The sequence below is a fragment of the Andrographis paniculata genome, unplaced genomic scaffold (genome assembly GCF_009805555.1).
Source record: "Andrographis paniculata isolate CXL003 unplaced genomic scaffold, ASM980555v1 Contig73END, whole genome shotgun sequence".
NCBI lineage: Eukaryota > Viridiplantae > Streptophyta > Magnoliopsida > Lamiales > Acanthaceae > Andrographis > Andrographis paniculata.
In genome coordinates this window covers 1,568,896-1,586,982 of record NW_026137610.1, presented here as the reverse complement: position 1 = coordinate 1,586,982, position 18,087 = coordinate 1,568,896, and the positions used below count along the sequence as shown (strand labels likewise).

General features: G+C 38.0%; 3 protein-coding genes across 11 annotated transcripts; 1 reads left to right on the top strand and 2 right to left on the bottom strand.

Moving 5' to 3' along the window:
* Window positions 1–309: 309 nt before the first annotated feature.
* Window positions 310–4,303, bottom strand: LOC127265545 (transcription factor GLABRA 3). Of its 3 annotated transcripts, none has more exons than XM_051295385.1 (9): window positions 4,127–4,303; window positions 3,932–3,991; window positions 3,116–3,269; window positions 2,488–2,697; window positions 2,266–2,362; window positions 2,119–2,133; window positions 1,982–2,038; window positions 758–1,897; window positions 310–658 (listed from the first exon to the last, which is right to left on the bottom strand). In XM_051295385.1, exons 2-9 carry the CDS (start codon window positions 3,954–3,956, stop codon window positions 587–589), a joined length of 1,770 nt encoding a protein of 589 aa, XP_051151342.1. In that variant the 5' UTR covers window positions 3,957–3,991; window positions 4,127–4,303; the 3' UTR covers window positions 310–586. The 3 variants fall into 3 exon arrangements, with proteins under 3 accessions (XP_051151342.1, XP_051151341.1, XP_051151340.1); XM_051295384.1 differs by having other exon boundaries at window positions 313–658; window positions 2,443–2,697; window positions 3,932–4,009; XM_051295383.1 differs by having other exon boundaries at window positions 314–658; window positions 2,443–2,697.
* A 2,807-nt stretch (window positions 4,304–7,110) lies between these two features.
* Window positions 7,111–14,088, top strand: LOC127265540 (kinesin-like protein KIN-14J). Of its 6 annotated transcripts, none has more exons than XR_007841978.1 (19): window positions 7,111–7,393; window positions 8,117–8,308; window positions 8,415–8,498; window positions 8,592–8,669; window positions 8,752–8,844; window positions 8,944–8,973; window positions 9,398–9,739; window positions 9,814–9,895; window positions 9,989–10,084; window positions 10,161–10,340; window positions 10,447–10,553; window positions 10,636–10,815; window positions 11,014–11,177; window positions 11,267–11,520; window positions 11,695–11,858; window positions 11,930–12,486; window positions 12,813–12,934; window positions 13,034–13,174; window positions 13,631–14,088. XR_007841978.1 is itself a non-coding variant. In XM_051295367.1 (18 exons), exons 2-18 carry the CDS (start codon window positions 8,162–8,164, stop codon window positions 13,090–13,092), a joined length of 2,739 nt encoding a protein of 912 aa, XP_051151324.1. In that variant the 5' UTR covers window positions 7,111–7,393; window positions 8,117–8,161; the 3' UTR covers window positions 13,093–14,088. The 6 variants fall into 6 exon arrangements, 3 of the variants coding, with proteins under 3 accessions (XP_051151324.1, XP_051151326.1, XP_051151325.1); XR_007841980.1 differs by having other exon boundaries at window positions 13,034–13,802; window positions 13,900–14,088; XR_007841979.1 differs by having other exon boundaries at window positions 13,034–13,802; window positions 13,887–14,088.
* Window positions 13,756–17,096, bottom strand: LOC127265541 (uncharacterized). 2 transcript variants are annotated; one of them, XM_051295370.1, is made up of 4 exons: window positions 16,850–17,096; window positions 16,422–16,596; window positions 14,169–15,959; window positions 13,756–14,085 (listed from the first exon to the last, which is right to left on the bottom strand). In XM_051295370.1, exons 3-4 carry the CDS (start codon window positions 15,921–15,923, stop codon window positions 13,756–13,758), a joined length of 2,085 nt encoding a protein of 694 aa, XP_051151327.1. In that variant the 5' UTR covers window positions 15,924–15,959; window positions 16,422–16,596; window positions 16,850–17,096. The 2 variants fall into 2 exon arrangements, with proteins under 2 accessions (XP_051151327.1, XP_051151328.1); XM_051295371.1 differs by having other exon boundaries at window positions 16,422–16,533.
* Window positions 17,097–18,087: the final 991 nt, after the last annotated feature.

The window sequence follows — 18,087 nt, the reverse complement described above, 5'->3', positions numbered from 1 at the left end:
TAAATCATTTGATGGCCATAATCATATGTTCTTATTCCCCCCTACAGCAACTTGTCTGAAAACCACCCAATTGGCCTGTCCGCTTAATCTTTGTGAAAAGTAATTGGTAGTTGTTGATCATCCAAGTTCTTTTCTGGTTTATTTTGTGCAAAACTTGTCTTTTGGCAATTTTGAGGCATTATTTGTTCTTTTTCATGCATACCCCCCAAAAAAAGGTAAACAGGTAAGATCTTTATTATTGATTTATTTTATGTTAGGTTTAATGATTGAAAAAGGACAGTTAAAGTGTTTTCTCCTACCCATGTGAGACTGCTTTGCTTTTGTTTTTGGGTATTTGAACATAAAACCAGGCCATGCTGTTGCTGCCAAAACTCCATAGCTTTTGAGCTCCCCTAATGATCCCCTTTTAGTAATCAATGACCCGTCTTTTCCAGATTTACTTCATTCAATTAGGAGATTTTAATTTTCTGAAAGATGATAATTTGATTAACTACTTGGAAAATTCCCTCAAGTTACATACATTCTTTGGGTTACTGATAAGTTAATCAACACCCAGAATTTTTCTCAGCAAAAAAATCTCCTGCTTTCAGCACATTCTTATGACTTTGTGGAGAGTTTCTCTGATAACATTTGGTGATGCAGCCTTCAATCCCTTGTTCTGCAGATTGGTAACACACCAGTTAGCTGAAATTCATGTTGTAACTGTGAATGTAGTAGAACATTATTGCCCAGGTTTGAGCTTTGATTCTATTCATACCTTGGCTTTTATGGTCATGGAGATAATTCCATCGGCGTTGGAATATTGAACCGTTAGCGTATCCATTCGTAGTTTGCTTATAGCTTCCATAACTTCGACTACGGTGCTGTCTTTCCAACAGCATTGTATCTCAACCAACACATCCCTGTCCGTGACGCTGACATTGACCTTGTCGACATTGCTGTTTTCGCATCCTGTTATGTCCATTTCAAATCTCTTTCTCTTGTTCGTCAATGGCTTCTTGATGGTGTTGGGGCCATAATTGTCAGAGGTCCTCTCGATGGCGTCGTAAGCCTTAGTGTGAGTTGTTGAGTTCAATTCGTTGCTCGATTCCAGCTCCTCGATCTTTCTTTCAAGCTTCCTTAGGTAATCTATGGTATGATCGAGTATCGATACCTTATCTATTTTGCCACCGGATGGCACTAGCGATCCAAGAATCGAGAACCTCTCATTTATCTTCTCCCTGCGCTTCCTCTCGGAAAGAACATGGTTTCTGTCGTTTTCTTCTCCTTCCGGTTTGGCGATGCCCTTTTGCTTACTGGATTCGAGCCTGAAAGTTTCATGCATACGGGCGACATCGAACAGTACTTTCTTTAGCAGTCTCTGATGAGTTCCACTCTGCGGCGTTCGACCACTCGATGATACTCTGTCGTTCCTCCAGGGGATGAAACTCGAATCTTTGACTCTGTTTCTGATATACGGATCGAGGAGCAACTGGTGGGAACTCTTCAAAAGATTCGACAGCACACTGTGGTAATGATTTTCGTCGCCTGCAACGCCAGCTGTGTTCTTACGACGGTGTTCTTGAGCATTGTCCAAAAGATCACCATAAGTTCGGGATACACAGTCGCTGGAAGTCATCGAATCGTTCATGAATGGCCACTGCTGCATTTGGGAAGGCCCCCTACTGACACCTTCGACAAAATTCGATTCGTTTGTCAGCAGATTGTCTGGAAACTCAACCGAGCAGTTGGTCGGGGAACATATGACGTCACCGGGACAGTCCAAGTGCTGATCGAGAGTGTCTCCGGCATCATCTGCGTTGCTGTTGGAGATATGGTTAGGAATATGGTTAGGAATCTCCGAGGAACCCAGGAATAACATCTTTACGTGGCGAATCAGATTCAGATCCTCCGAAACCTTTACAAGGAATTCAGACATTAGTAAACTCGTTCGACATTAGATCGTGCAGGGATGATCTTTAGAAGGATTATGGTGAAATACCGGTTCAGTCGTTCCCAGCTCGACTACACCTCCAAAATGGGGAAAGCAGACTATTGTCTGCAAGTTTAGGACAAGGTATTTTATGAAGAACGATGTTTCGAGCTAATTAATCATATCGTTTGAGGAAAAACATGTACCTGGATCGATGCACTCTGAAAATGAGCATTGCAGATTATAATCCAGACAGTGTACAATGTGGAAAATCCAGAGGCAGAGAATTCAGTAATTCCGATGAAAACTCTATCCAGAATTCATAAGAAATAGAAGAGTTTAGATTCACTTGCCTTTGCAAGCAACGATCGCGAAAAGATTTTGGTATCGGTAACATGAGCATCAGACAACCAGATGGTTTGGTTCTTGGCAAATGTCCTTCCGGGCAACCTTAACAATTGACATAACAAACATGAATCACCCAAGAAATAAAACTTTCATGATATAGCTTGATCGGTTAGAAGAGTTACCCTTCGTCGAAATTGAACACAAAAGACATGCAAACCAAGAAGTACCATTCTGCATTGGTGAGATCTTCTGGGGATAATGCAGCTGCAGGCCTTTTAGGTTGAGGGTTGGTTTCTTCTAGGGACAAAGACTCGTAAAGTTCTATCAATTGGCCACTCCTATGTAGTCCTGATTGATCGTCGTCTACTTCAGCTGCCTGAACTGTCTTTCTTGTTTTGATATCTCCATTGTAGTACCCATCTCCCCATTCCAGTGTCCTGAAAAGGATCCCATTAACACAATGTCAGGTGAAAAGTCTTTTCCATGGACATCAATCAGATCAGGGGATCTCCACTTAGTTCGGACATGAGATATCAATGACAACATGTTTGTTTAGCATTTAGAAAGGTTGCAGCAGAATCAAAAAGTGATCAGCGCTGAAAGTTCTCCCAATACACAACAGTTTTCAAGATACTAACTTTGATATAATTACTGAAGTACTGATATGGCACATTGCAGTAAATTTTCCAGAGACAGCAACAAATCAACACAAACATCCAATACAGCTCTCAGATTAACTGTAAATGTTTATTGTCAAAGACCTGTTGCTAAAGCCAAAATGTTCCTTGTCAATCCCTTGGATCTTACAAAAAAAGAAAAAAGACAGAGAGAGAGAAGTGAAGATAGGTGATTTACCCAGGTTGCCTGGATGAAAGGGACCAGAATATTGCATAGCTCCATTGAATACTTCTTACAGCAACAGCAAGCTGCTTCCTTAGATCCTGTGGCCCTTCTTCCTTTTGGATTTTGTTTCCAATAGCCATTGTTGACCTCTGCCACCACTCCCTACCTAATAGTATATAATATATATAGAATAACTCGGCCACACAAAGTTTATTTTAGAAAATGCAAAAAAGAAATTTCTGCAAGTTGACCAGCTCGACTTAGAAAGGAGGGGAAAAAAAATAAAAAAATTGTAAATTCAAGCTTTCAAGGCTGCTATACTTATTACCACAGCTTATTGTTGACCCCTCAACTCGTTATTAAATTAAATCATTACCACTTGCCCCAAAAACACAAAAGTCTTGTCTTGAAGCACAAATCAGAAATAGGTTTATGGGCTTGAGAATCTGAGAAACAACTTAAAAAACAAAAAAAAAGGTTCTTTTAAAATCAAGGGATTGAAATTGCTCTCAATGGCGTGCATGGATAGGATAGTTTATTGACATCACTGTCTGAAAGATGAAGTGGCACAATGCCAAGATTGATGAAAACCCATTCCGAGTGGGTCTTTTAGAGCAAGAACATACAGTTAGGGGAGAGAGAAGGGGGTGAAAGAGAAAGAGAAAAAGCAAAGGGGAAGAGAAAGAGAACTCCAGAGGACAGAAATTGTGGGCACTTTTCAGAGATGGGATGAGGTTGAAAAACTTAAAATGAGAGTTGAGATAGAACACACAAAAACCTGTTAAATCTTGACGAAAGAATCAAATTTCAGCGGTGAATCGATTTTACCTTTTTTATGAGTATTATTTTTCATTCAGTGTATCCAACTGTGTCAACATTTCCCCAAAGCTGCAGCACAAATGAGAGCTGTTGGTGTGTAATCATTACAACCAGTTGTAATAACAATTAACGATATAACAAAAACAACATCATCATCGTCATCATCAAGAAAAACAACAGCAGTGGAGTATTTGGAAAACTTACCTCCACCTGCTAACGATTGTCGGACGTAAGCTTCAAAATGGGGGATGGATGTCTGAAGTCGACAGGATCTTTTGGCATATAAATTTCAACGTCGTTGAACGATCCGAGGCTCAATGGCATCCACGAAATCGAATCATTCAAATTCAAGCTTGTTAGGTAATGCCGTAAAGGGACGTACGTTTGTCCGTTGTCTTCTTATTAATTAATTAATTAATATATATATACATTCGAGTGTGTGCGGGTGCAACGGACCAGAAAATACCAAGTATCGTCAATACAGCGTGAACGCGTGTTCAAAGCTAACACGATTTATCGAATCAGCGTTTTTATTGGTAAGTGTTGACTCTGATTCCACGTGGCGTGATATAATTGGCTACCTCTTCTGCCCTTCAGATTCGACCCAACCGACCGGTTATGTCGGCCCAATAAGTTAACCCGATTACCCATTTAAAGAAAGCCCCAAAAAACCACTCAATAAAAATAATCCTATGCAGAGGCTTTTTCATTAAAAGAAATAAAATAAATAGAATTCAATATTGTGGACAAAAAATTATATTATTTTTAATAAATATAAAATTTGTACTTATTATATTATATTTGATTCAAATTTAAATTGGGTCTTATTCACTATATGGTTTTTTGATTCTCTTTGTTTTCCAACTTTATTTTTTATAGTTTTTTTTCTTCATACGAAGAAATTTGGTTTAGGGTTTGATTTTGCCGGACATTGGGGGATTTGATTTCCGGCAATTTGATCGTCGGCTTTAGATTTGATATCGTCTTTAAATCTGAAACTTTGATGTTTTATTTGGCTTTGCCGCATTTTAGAGGACATTGGTTTTGCCGCATTTTAGAGGATATTGGTTTACGCGTGGGCGATTTGATCATCAACTTTGAATTTGGTCTTTTGATGATTCGAGACTTTGATCTTTGATTAGGTTTTGCCACATTTTGTAGAACTTTGGTCTCCGTGTGGCGATTCGATCGTCAGCTTTGGATTTTGTGTATTCTTTGGATGATCCGAGAGGCTTTGATATTTGATTTGGCTTTGCCACCTTTCGGAGGACTTTGGTCTCCGTGAGGACGATTTGATCGTTGTCTTTGGATTTGATATCCTCTTTGGACGATCCGAGGCTTTCATATTTGATTTGGCGTTGCCGCCTTTCGGAGAGTTTTGGTCTCCGTGGGGGCGATTTGATCGTCGCCTTTGGATTTGATATCCTCTTTGGATGATCCTGAGGCTTTGATATTTGATTTGGCTTTGCCGCCTTTCGGAGGGCTTTGGTCTCCGTGGGGGCGATTTGATCGTCGCCTTTGGATTTGATATCCTCTTTGGACGATCCGAGGCTTTGATCTTTGATTTGGCTTTGCCGCATTTCGGAGGGTTTTGGTCTTTGTGGGAGCGATTTGATCATCGCCTTTGATTTGATATCCTCTTCGGAGGATCCGAGGCTTTGATCTTTGATTTGGCTTTGCCTCTTTTTGAAGAGTTTTGGTCTCCGTGTGGGCGATTAGATCGTCAGCTTTGGATTTGGTATCTTCTTTGGACGATCCGAGCCTTTGATCTTTGATTTGGCTTTGCCGCCTTTCAGAGGGCTTTGGTTTCCGTGGGGCGATTTAATCGTCGTCTTTGAATTTGATGTCTTCTTATAGACGATCCGAAACTTTGATCTTTGATTTGACTTTGTCGCCTTTTGAAGGACTTTAGTCTTCGTGTAGGCGATTCTATCATCGGCTTTGGATTTGATGTCTTATTTAGACGATTCGAGACTTTGATCTTTGCTTTGGCTTTGCTGCTTTTGGAGGACTTCGGTCTCCGTGTGGACGATTTGATTATCGGCTTTGGATTTGATGTCTTTTTGGACGATCCGCAACTTTGATCTTTGCTTTGTAATTGTCGCTTTTGGAGTACTTTGATCTCCATGTGGGCGATTTGATCATTGGCTTTGGATTTGATGTTTCTTTTCTGACCAAGATTTTTATATCATTGTTTTTTTCGAAAGATATTAATTTATATACTTTATTTATTGAAAAGATTAATTTATTTTGCTGCCAAATTTATTATGACTTTATTTATGCACCACGATATCTTCTATTCTAAGAAATTTTTTGTATTAATTGTTGATATTTATCGTACAAAAACTAACATATATGTATAATTAAATATCAAATATTTACTTTATTAAAATTTTATTTTCTTTTAAAATATATAATATTTAATTGAATTTAGACTTATATTTAGATTATTTGTACAAATAATAATAATAATAAAAAAGGACCACAATGAGAATTACGTATTGATATATTAGTTTGTACAGATATGTAATATAGATCTTATTTATGTATGTATTGACAAAAATACTGGAACAAAGACAGGTGCGTGTTGGTTTGGCAAAAGCATGTGAAATATTTTTATGGGGCAAATTCATCTATCACTTTTGCTACTAATTAATGAACAGCATGGGGAATGTTTTTATGCGTTTTCAATTTCATGTCTTCTAAGGTTTGGGCATGTGTGTTACAATAAATAAATATATATATATATATATATATGTGTGTGTAAAGGGCTTAAATTCTATCATGCATGCTTGTTAATTAGTGATAGAAATTGTAAACATAGATGTATTTATTTTTTATTTTTTTTCTGGTGCTAAATAAAATTTTAAAAGTATATGTTAATTTGTTTGATACGTGTGAATGGATAAGAGATATAATAGATTATTTATATGATACTTGTTGAGTATATTAAATACAATCTATTATTTGTTCTTGTGGTTATTAAATTGGAGGAAATTTAAATGTAAATATGTTAAGGGAAAAATATGTTAGAAAAGAACCATTAAGGCCCAATTATGATAGTAAGCCCATATAAGTTAGGCCCAAAGTACGAACAATACGAGGCGGGAACACCATTCCCAGTTGCTCTGCGACACGTGAATACATTTTTCGCTAAAAAAAAAAAAGGAAAAAAAAAAAAAAACAACAACTTTTCGCCTGCAAAATGGTAAATTCCGAATCCAGTTTCACAAATCGCCAGTTACGTTTTGGCTTTGCTTCCCCAAAAAGGCAACTTTCCCATTGGTTGGCGAGCTGTTTTTTTTTGTGGGTTTTCCCATTTCCCAAAACCTCGGAAAAAAACGGAGACTGGTTTGGTGATAATTAGGGAGAAGAACAGTATTGGGTGTTGAATTTTGATCTCTGTCGATAGTTGGAGTTACCCATGGTCTGATGCATGATTGTTTAATCGGGCTTGGGGAAAATCCTTAGGTAAGTGTACTATTTTCTTGTTTTTTGGGATTTTCATGGGGTCTTGTTTATATTTCGTTCAATGTCACCTTGATTGATCTCTTTGAATCTCAGCATTTTTTATTTTTTTAATAATTTTTTTGAGTGGACATAGTAGATTGGTTTAGATTCTGGAACAATGCGGCTGTGAATGATTCGTTTAACAAATGTGATCCTCGTTAATTTTGTACTTTGTGGTTCAGATCACTTCTACCATATCTCTTAAGTTCGATTGATGATTTGATTCAGTATAATTACATTGTGGTCCTCTTCATTGAAGGTAAGTGTCGTATAGTTATGGTGGCGTCTTTACTACTTGCTGTGTAGATTCTGCAACTGGCATTGTAGATCTGCTCGCGTTTCAGAATTGCTGCTTTTTTATTTAAATATTACTAAGTCTCACTAATTGGTAGGAGTTCCAAATCCATGCTGATCAAAATGTGGGGAGCTGGAAAATGATTTATTGTGGTTAGTGGTGAATGATGATTTCAGATGAGCGGACCAAAAAGTTTATTATGAAATTAAGAAGTTGGAAGAGTAAAAAAAAAAGACATTTTTAATTTAATTATCTTCCTTTATATTATGTATAAAGCATTATATAATAAGATGTTTGAATTAATGCTTTATTGCTTCCAATTTTTAATTTCATTTTGTGCATCCTAATAATTACTTGGTAATGCATCTATACAAAATTTCAATTTTCAGTGTGGTGCAAAGTTTTCGACTTTGCTTGCACTCCCCAATTTCACCATGGATGCATGGTCAGAAGTACACATGGGTGAAAATAGGGTGATGGATGGCCGAGGTGTGGTTCATAATGGCACTCAATCTAAACGTGGAAATCATGAAGAAATTTCTGCCATAATTTCACAATTGATGAAATTGGGTAACTTAGAGGTAACTGTCTTTAGTTCCTCATGATTAGGGAAGAAAAGGGTATAAAAATTCATTGATCATTTTCTTGGCCCTGAATTTTACTGCTCTAAGCCTTCAATCTATGCAGAAAATCAATTCAAAGTCCCTTTTCATCGCTGTAAATAAGATTCTTGATGAAAGCATTGAGAAAAAGAATGAGGATATTCCTCAGGTATGTAACAATAAGATTATTGTGTTGCTGATATATTTCATTCTATTGTCTTATCTTAATTAGCTGATTTGAATTGTTGTGATTTTTTTTTAGCATGTCGCATCAGTGCTGAAGTTATTGGTGCAAGAAATTGAGCAGAGAAATTCAAAACAGGCAGATAATATGAAGAAGGTAAAGCATTTCAATTGATAAATGCAATTTCCTACTTCCAGATGTGACCTCTGTTGACTTTTATGCTATTATATTATTGCAGCAAAACAATCTGTACAAATCACGTGAGGACATATATCTTTTACAAATTAAAGCATTAGAAACCCTTGCTGCTGGAATAGCTGAAGAGAATGAGGTATGATAACGGTTATTGTGATGTGGAAATGTGGACTGTGAAAGGGCACCTATATTTGCTCTACTTTTTTTTTCATCATAATAACTTTTATCTGTGCAGGTTGTCTTGAACCAACTTCAACAGATCAAGGTGAATTATTTAAATTTACATCATAATAGTATGTGATTTTACTTCAGTTATTGAAATTTTAGTGTTATGTCCAAAATATTTCTGTTCCAATTAAATCAGTTCAAAATATGCATATTTTGTAAAGCCAGTTTTTATTTAATTCAGTTAGGTTTTTTGGAAGTTGTTTCTTTACTGTGGTACTGCTAAGTGTTTTGAAGTTAATCTATAATATGGCAGCCGGATTAGTGTTGTATTCACTAATGTCAAACCAATGCTACCCATCATATAAATTTCTGAAGAAGTGAACATATGAAAAACCATAAAAAAAATCATGTTTTTCTTCATCACCATACTTGATGTTTCTTATAAGGAGGGGCTTTCTATTAGATTTCCTTGAAATGTTTTTGTGTTTTTTGAGTCCTCACTGTTGACATCAACATGATAGATTGAAAAGACGAAGATTGAAGAAAAGAAGAAGCTTGAGGAGCAGAATTTGAGTAGATTGGAAAAAGAAAAGGAGAGCTGTGAGAGAAATATTGTATTGCTAAGTGAAGAGTTTACATCAGCCAAAAAGTCATATGAAGAGAATATCTTGAAATTGAAATCCAAGGCTGATGAAACTAAGGATAAGCTAGAGAAGAAAATACTGGAACTTGAGTGCTTGTTGAATAATTCAAGGAAGAAAATAAAAGAGATGGAGGATTTCTCAGAATCAAAATATTTGGGATGGAAAAGAAAGGAACAGGGATACAGGCACTCTGTAGATTCTCAATTGGGATCAATTCAGGTGCTACAGATGTGAAACTTTACATCTAAATTATGTTCATCAAACTCGATGGTTTATCTTTTCAACTTGTTTAGGAGTTAAAGTTGGCCTCTGAGTTCGTAAAGCAGGAAGTCTTCAAGATGAAGAATACCTATGCTGAAGAATTTTATCATTTTGGTATGAACATATTGGAATTTTCTGTCCTTCGTTTGAACTTCTGAAATTTACATTTAAGTATTTTCTTATATATCATTTATTGGGATTTATCAGGCTTAAACCTCAAAGGCTTGATTGATGCTGCTCAAAATTATCACAGTGTGCTTGAAGAAAATCGAAAGCTGTACAATGAGGTTCAAGATTTGAAAGGTGAATAATTTCCCAGATGACAGGCGTTTAACTGGAACATTAAATTTTCTCATTCATCTTCGCTCATTTTTGCTAGGAAACATTAGAGTTTATTGTCGCATAAGGCCATTCTTACCCGGTCAAAATGCAAAACAAACAACTATACAGTATATCGGCGATAATGGAGAGTTGGTTGTTATAAACCCCTCAAAACCAGGAAAAGATAGTCATCGTCTTTTCAAATTCAACAAGGTCTTTAGTCCAGCAGCTACTCAAGGTTCTAACTTGATTGAATTTTTAGTAACTACTGCCAATTTTGATGTCCTTCATATTTGCAATCTGCGTGTGGTATTTCTTCATGTTTATTGATGTCCTTTTCTCAGAGGAGGTATTTCAAGACACCCAACCGTTGATCAGGTCTGTTCTTGATGGGTATAATGTTTGCATACTTGCTTATGGTCAAACCGGTTCTGGAAAAACTTACACAATGGTGAGACAATAGTTTTGATATTATTTAAGTACTTCTGCTACCGGATTTAGGATGTATAATGCTCATTCTATTAATTGTTCAGTCTGGACCCAGTGCAGCATCAACTGTAGATTGGGGAGTCAACTATAGGGCTCTGAATGATCTCTTCAATATCTCCCAAAAGAGACATAGCTCCATTGCATATGATATTGGTGTCCAAATGGTTGAAATATATAATGAACAAGTGCGTGACTTGCTTCGCTATGGCAGCTCTCACAAGAAATATCCTTTGATTTTTTTTATTTTTATTTTTTCAATCTGATGTTCGATGTACCATGCATTATCTGGCTTAAGTTCCTCAGCAACAATATTTATGTTTGAATGTTTCATCCTGGAGTTGGCCAAGCTTCCATGTCATGTACATTGGTTGTGTTTTATATTTGGATGCACCTCATTGTTTCCTTTGACTTACTTGCACACACTTGGGATATGGAACACTTCACAACCCCATGGGTTAGCTGTACCTGATGCTAGCTTGCACCCAGTTAACTCAACCGCAGATGTATTGGAATTGATGAATATTGGATTAACAAATCGGGCTACAGGTGCTACTGCTTTGAATGAAAGAAGCAGCAGGTCTCACAGGTTGGGCAGTATAATGTCAATTGGCTATCATCCTCTTTTTTGTCGATGTATGAATAATCTAAGTTTCACTTTACCCTTTTATGAGACAGTATCCTCACTGTTCATGTTCGTGGGATGGATTTGGAGACTCAATCCATTTTGCGAGGTTGTCTGCATCTAGTCGATTTGGCTGGTAGCGAAAGAGTTGATCGCTCTGAAGCAACAGGTGACAGATTGCGAGAAGCACAACACATTAACAAGTCCTTGTCAGCTTTGGGAGATGTGATCTTTGCACTGGCACAAAAAAGTCCTCATGTGCCATACAGAAATAGCAAATTGACCCAAGTTCTACAAAGTTCCTTAGGTAATCAGAGCATGATTGAGTGCTCAGGCAATGATTACACACCTGAGTGGAGGCATTTTTCAAGATTCTTCCATTGTTTTCATTATGATTTATTCCATGAATTGAACCTATTCTTCCCTGTGCTCCTTCTTGTCATACAAATCCTCAAGTTCTGTGCCTTGGCTTCCATTGCAGGCGGTCAAGCAAAGACTCTTATGTTTGTACAACTCAATCCGGATGTAGAGTCCTACTCAGAGACTACAAGTACCCTCAAGTTTGCTGAGAGGGTCTCTGGTGTGGAGTTGGGTGCTGCACGAAGTAATAAGGAGGGTAGGGGAGTCCGTGAACTCATGGAACAGGTTATGATTGTGTCACTGACACTTACCATTTGAAGAAAACAACCTGAAGCTGACTTGTACTATTCTAACAGGTAGCTTCTCTAAAAGATGTTGTTGCAAAGAAGGATGAAGAAATTGCTAGCTTAAGGCTGGCGAAAACAAATGGAAGCAGTGAAAGGCATGGTATAAATTCACCAATGTATGGGTCTGCCTCTTCAAGAATACACTCTGTGGGAACAACAAGAAAAATCCAAAGACTTCCACGAGGAAAAAGCCCATCAGAGAAAGCTGTTTCTGATAATAGCTCCGAGTACAGTGATAAGCATTCTGAGACTGGTTCTCAACAATCAGTTGATGATTTTAAGCACCACAAAGAATTCTTTCTACAATCAAGACTTGCTATTACTGGTGGTGGTAAAAAATTTTCAGAAGACCCTGGATTGATTGTAGGTTCGTCACATGGAGATAAAAGTCATAGTGAGGATATAGAGCTTTTGGGGTTTGGAGATCCTGATTCTGAAGAGAGACTTAGTGATATATCCGATGGGGTACTCTCTATGGCCACAGAAACTGATGGTTCGATTAACAGTATTGTGGAATACACCCTTTTTCCAGAGACAGCAAAGCCAACTGCAGAGAGCACTGATAAGTGAGTTTTTCGCCATTTATTTTGTTCCATATTTCTTGTTTCTTGGAATAGATGCCTCAAATACATTTAGTTCTATTACTTTGTTGCCTATCCGTCGCACCCAAGCAAAAAGTTGGGGTTATCGCTTTTCAGGTTTGAGCCATTCTACTGCTATTCATATGTATCAAATATGCACACATATTGCTCTCCATTATCAGTTCCCTTCTTATGTTAATGTGTTGTTCATGGCCTTTATTGCTTTAAAATTGTATAACTTATATTATTTGACTGAAGTATCAGGTCCTCTTACATTTGTTAGTATATTCACTTAAGCATATCATCTGCAGATCTGATGCTGTGTCTAAACCCACTGCGGATTCTAAATTTCCAAGACCACCTAGGAAACAGAGCCACTCACCCTCAGGACCATCATTGTCTTCTCCAAGCAAGAGCTCCTCCAAGATCCCAAGTACAGACCCCTTCAAATCCTTTACAAATTTCACGTGCATTAATATATTCTCCTCTCTTTACATTTTAAAATATCTCATTGCCATTTCCTGCTCCCCAGTTTCTAAGAAAGCCACAGCAAGCAGTTCCACAGCTAGAACTCCCAGAAAAAGGCAGTAACACTGGAGAAAGATGTGTGCAGATTATTGCAATAAGGCCAGCCTCCTTTGGGTTATAGATACTCAAATTGCTTTTACCAAAGGTACTGGTAGCCTTATTTGGAAAACATGTAATTCAAATCAGATGATAGTTCATACTCCACAGGCATCCTCATCTTGCAAAGGCTGCTGATATGTTTGATACTCTATTGTTTTGGAAGAGCAAAATTATCACAACCTGCATCATTGATATGTATTAATATATGTGTTCGTCATACTTATGCGTGTTCGCACACACACACATGTATGTCCATTTTGTCGCAAACAATACGTTTTAAGACACTGATGTGCAAAGGAAAAAAAAGCATGGATGGTGATTGTCATTTATTACCATAGATACAAGGCGTGCCTAGGATTGAGCCTCCAGGTAAAGCTTCCCTTGGGCACAAATCGGATCACAAAAAGAATAGATTGCCTGAGACAATCACAGTCCAAGATAATCACTATCCCTCCCTAACATTTATGGTAACTATTACAGAAATGGGATTTCTTTTTTGCAGTGAAAGAGCTCAAATCTTCAGCTCATGGATGTTTGGTTTGCCATGGATTCTGGTTGCTCTTCAACTCTCCAATCATGTCCAATGGAATATGCACTGCTCTTCACTTTTCTGGAGGGGATTCTAAACTATACTCGAGCAATTGGGGAGAATGGCGGATTCAGTACAAAATTCGGTAACACTTCACCCATCTTTTTGTTAGCTGTGAATTTCATTTCCTCTCCTATGTCTTCTACGAATCTTTTGACTTCCTCGTCAGCAAACACTCTCAGGGAATCACTTTGCAGTAGCTCTCTGCATCTTTCATTCCTGAAAGCGGGAGATGTTTCTGCAGCATGAAAAATGGCAATACAGATGGCAAAGGCTTGCAAGGAGGATAACTGAGCGTGGAAATCAACTTTATACTTCCCGCCTTCCACTGCACTCATGCTGAATGCCGGCACATTATCTTTCCTTCCCTGTAAGGACACAATGCCAAATTTTCAGACATCGGTTGAGTGATTGTCAAAGGAAATGAATTCGGCGTGAGATTGAAAAATACCTGAACAAAGAGCTGGGCAGGGCTCTGATTGTCTATCTGGTGGAAGCCCTCAGTGAATTCAAAACTTGGATTGCCAAAAACATGGAGAGGGCATGCCATATCCCAGCCACCGCAGCCGCATCCTCCGCCTAATCTCCATCTATCTAGTAATGGTGAAGTTCCACAGGTCTCTGTAGTACTTGGCCGGCTGTGATTTCCATCCGGGATCACCACATGTATCTTTCCTGGACTCATCCTCTCAGAATAAGTATCATTGTCTGCGCAATGAAGATCAAGCTCGCCACTCCTAAATTTCAAACTAGGCCTCTTTATTAAAGGGATTTGCACAACCATTGCTGCAACTTCTAGCTCTGGTTGCAATTCGGTTGCTGCCAGAAGCTGAGAAGAAGAAGATGATGATTCATTCTTCAAAAACTGCCCTCTATTTGTCTTGGCTGATACTTCATTCTGTTCACAAGACGAAGGCTCATCTGGAACTGGAGATACTTTACTGACATTGGGGGAACAACTAGCACTGTCTTTATGGGGATTAGTCGAGTGCGCAGTATCGTATAACACAAACTCTGTCACCATGGAGTCATCCAAGGTTCGATCTCTGTTCAATTCTTTACACTGATAGCATGACACGTTCATCTGCCCGACCATAGCTGGTTCTCTATTGTTGTCTTTTAGTCCCCATCCGCTAGCATTGCTCTTTCTTCGCAGATGAAGTGAATGGAAAGTGTAGATCCATTTTAGAGCATCACCTGCGCTCCACATCTTGGCTATGTAAACATCTCCGAGTGACTTCACTGAGAATTCAAAAACCAGCGCCCCATGTATCTTCTCCAACTTGAGGATTCCATGAAGATGCGCTGGAGAGCTCGGAGCAACTGAACTAGAATTCTCTTTCTTCGTGTGATGTAGCTCGTTTACAGTTTCTGATTCAGCTTCATTGACGGAACTCAACGGGCTTCGATGAGATTTGGACTTCATGAAAGGATCAAAGGCTTTTCTGGCAGGATTTAAACGAACCTTCGGATTGCCGGTTTTAGAGACATCAGTTTCGGAATGTGTAGGCGAATGGGGCAAACCTAGCTTGGCCGATAACGATTTGTGTAGATTGGCAGCTGGATCTCTTTCTTTCAAGATGTCGATATTAGATTCAGCGACACGAATGACATCCTGAACAGACCGGCAATCTGTGAGCCGTTTCTCTCTTTTATCCGAGGATTGAGTACTGCTTCTCCTCGGGATTCTTTGAGGAAAATGATAGCTTGTTGAATCTCGGGTGGACAATTCTACCTGGCTTTCGCAGAAAGAACTTGTGCTTTGTTCGGACAGGGACATCACCGAAGACCTGTTTCGATCAACAACTGAACTATCTTCATCCGAACTGCACAATGAATCGATAATTCCGAACGACAAAGCAGACGCGCTCCCGCGTGACAGCTCGATCTTCTTCCTTCCAAGAACTGCATCATCTTTCCTCAGGTGCATCACTTCTTTGGAGCTCTTATAAACCGAACCGCGCTTTGGCCTTTCACTGCCGACTTCCCGAGTGGATCTTCGGGATCGAGCATCTCGGCAGGATGCACTACGGTAACGATTGTAGTTAATCCCGACGTAGTTTTCATCACAGTTCGATGTATAGTTTCCGCAGGCGGGCTTTGGATTTGGTCTTCCGGTAGCAACTTTCGATCGACGACGAGGAGCTGGAAGAACTGTTGTAGGACTTCCATCCACAATGCAGTACTTGTCGAAGTCTAATTCCATGTTTAGTCACTCTACAGACATTGTTGGATCTTCCTCCTTGAGTAAAATCAAATGGAGAAACACATTAGTATATATAACCAGTTTGAACTAACTACAAATGACAAACTACAGTTCCTTTCACACGAATTCATGGGCAATTGCAAATGTTATTATTAGGCATTAGAAATAGTCCTCAGAAAGCACAAATCAGATCTAAAAGAAATCAACACTGAAATCAAAACAAAAGAAAAGGCCATACCCATATCAGAGTTCTCCACAGCAACCAAAGAAAATGGTAATGGTAATGAGAAGCAAATCTAATATTACATCTAAAACAAAGAATCTCTATAATTCCAAGAAGGATTTCAAACTCTTACACCACAATGCAAACAACAAATTCTTGGACTATGGATCCAGTTTACACTACAACTTTCCAACAATGAAAGAAAACATGTTTATCCAACCAAACTTTCATTCCGATAGAAAAAGAGAAGAGGTTCCATGGAGAAATACACATACCCCATTTCAGTTCAGATCTCAGAAAAGTGAAACCAAAGAATAGGAAACAATCATTTGTTGCTTCTTTCTTCCCTTGAGCTCAAAGGCTTGTCTGTCGGCGCAAATCCATCTCCTGTTCAGATATATTCAGTTTAAAACCCCACTGGCCTAAGAGGAGAGCTCACTGCACAGCACACTATCGGCAGATTTTAATCAGCACTTGGAATTTTTTTTTTTTTTTTTTCTCAAAAGCAGCAAGAAAAGCAGTGGAGAAGATTAAAATGAGAAGGAAACACTGAAGACCAGCCCACCAGCACTAAAGTTAAAATGATAAGCACAAAAAAGATGAGAGAGCATGCATGCCTATATATATATAATTATAATTTTGAATAATTATTATTATTTTAAAAGTTTTGGGGTGGGGTAGGATTGAGATCAACGGATCTTACTCTCTCATTCACATGAGCGCTGGAAAAAATGAGAGACAGGGAGCTGCCAACACACTCTGATTTTGTCCAGTAAATAAGGCAGCTCCTTTGACTGACTGACTTCCCTCATCAAATGTTGATGTTTTCCCAGCCAGCTGTGCTGTGCTTCTTTCTTTGTGTGATTTTTTTTTAACAATGGAGACCATCTTCAACGACGCCGTTTTGGTCAGCTGAGGACTTTCCGGGCTTCATTATCATATTCAGAGGATTTCAGATTACTAGATGGGGTGGGGTGAGGTACCAATGATAATTAATTGATTAAGCAGAGAATCATTGCAGAGATATAATATTATCTTATTATGCTGTTGGGAGTGCAGATTTAGGGTTCTTGGCAACTGCCCCCTAATCAGTATTTAATATTTCATTATTTACTGGCAAATATAATATTATTAGAAAGGAATCTTTACATTTAATTTGATGACCACAAACACACAAACACAATGCAGCAGCATTTAATGTAGAATTGGGATTCTTTCAGCCTTTGGGAGGGAAATATGCATCTAAGATCCCTCCATTTCAACTATTTATTTTTCCAATTTTGCATTCAAACAGATTCAACTGTACATTTTATAAGGGAGTAATTTTATTTTATTTTTTGTTTATAATAGTACTATTATCCTTAAATCTGCTAAGGGATGGTTTGTTGGTGCCATTTCTATCTTTAATTTTTGTATTTGATTTTGATACATCCAATGTAAGGCATAAATACATAAAAAGGACACTTCATGCAACAACACCAGTCTTGCTTGTGTCCTGCAATGCTACTGTAGTGTACTCAATGCAAGTACTCTTTAATCTGCTTGCTACCCATATCATATGTTACCCTTCAAATTCAATAACCAACAACAGTTAATTTCCCACTACAGCATAAATCTTTAGGCATTTTTGGTCAAACAAAACAAAGAAATGCAGTGATGTAAACTGTGTAAATAATTTTGGCCACACAAAGAAAGTAATAAATAGAGCCATTAAACACACCAAGCCGGCATTGCATGAACTTAGTTTGGTTTAAGCTTATTTTTGTTAACAATCGCAGCCCAACCTTTGTTAAAATATAAATATATTAAATTATAAATAAATAAAATATTCTATATATTAATTTTTTTAAAAAAATTTAAAATAGCATGCATATCAAACGAACTCAAACAAGCTTATTCGAGCCAACATGAACACAAACCCAAACAATAAAATTGCTTAAC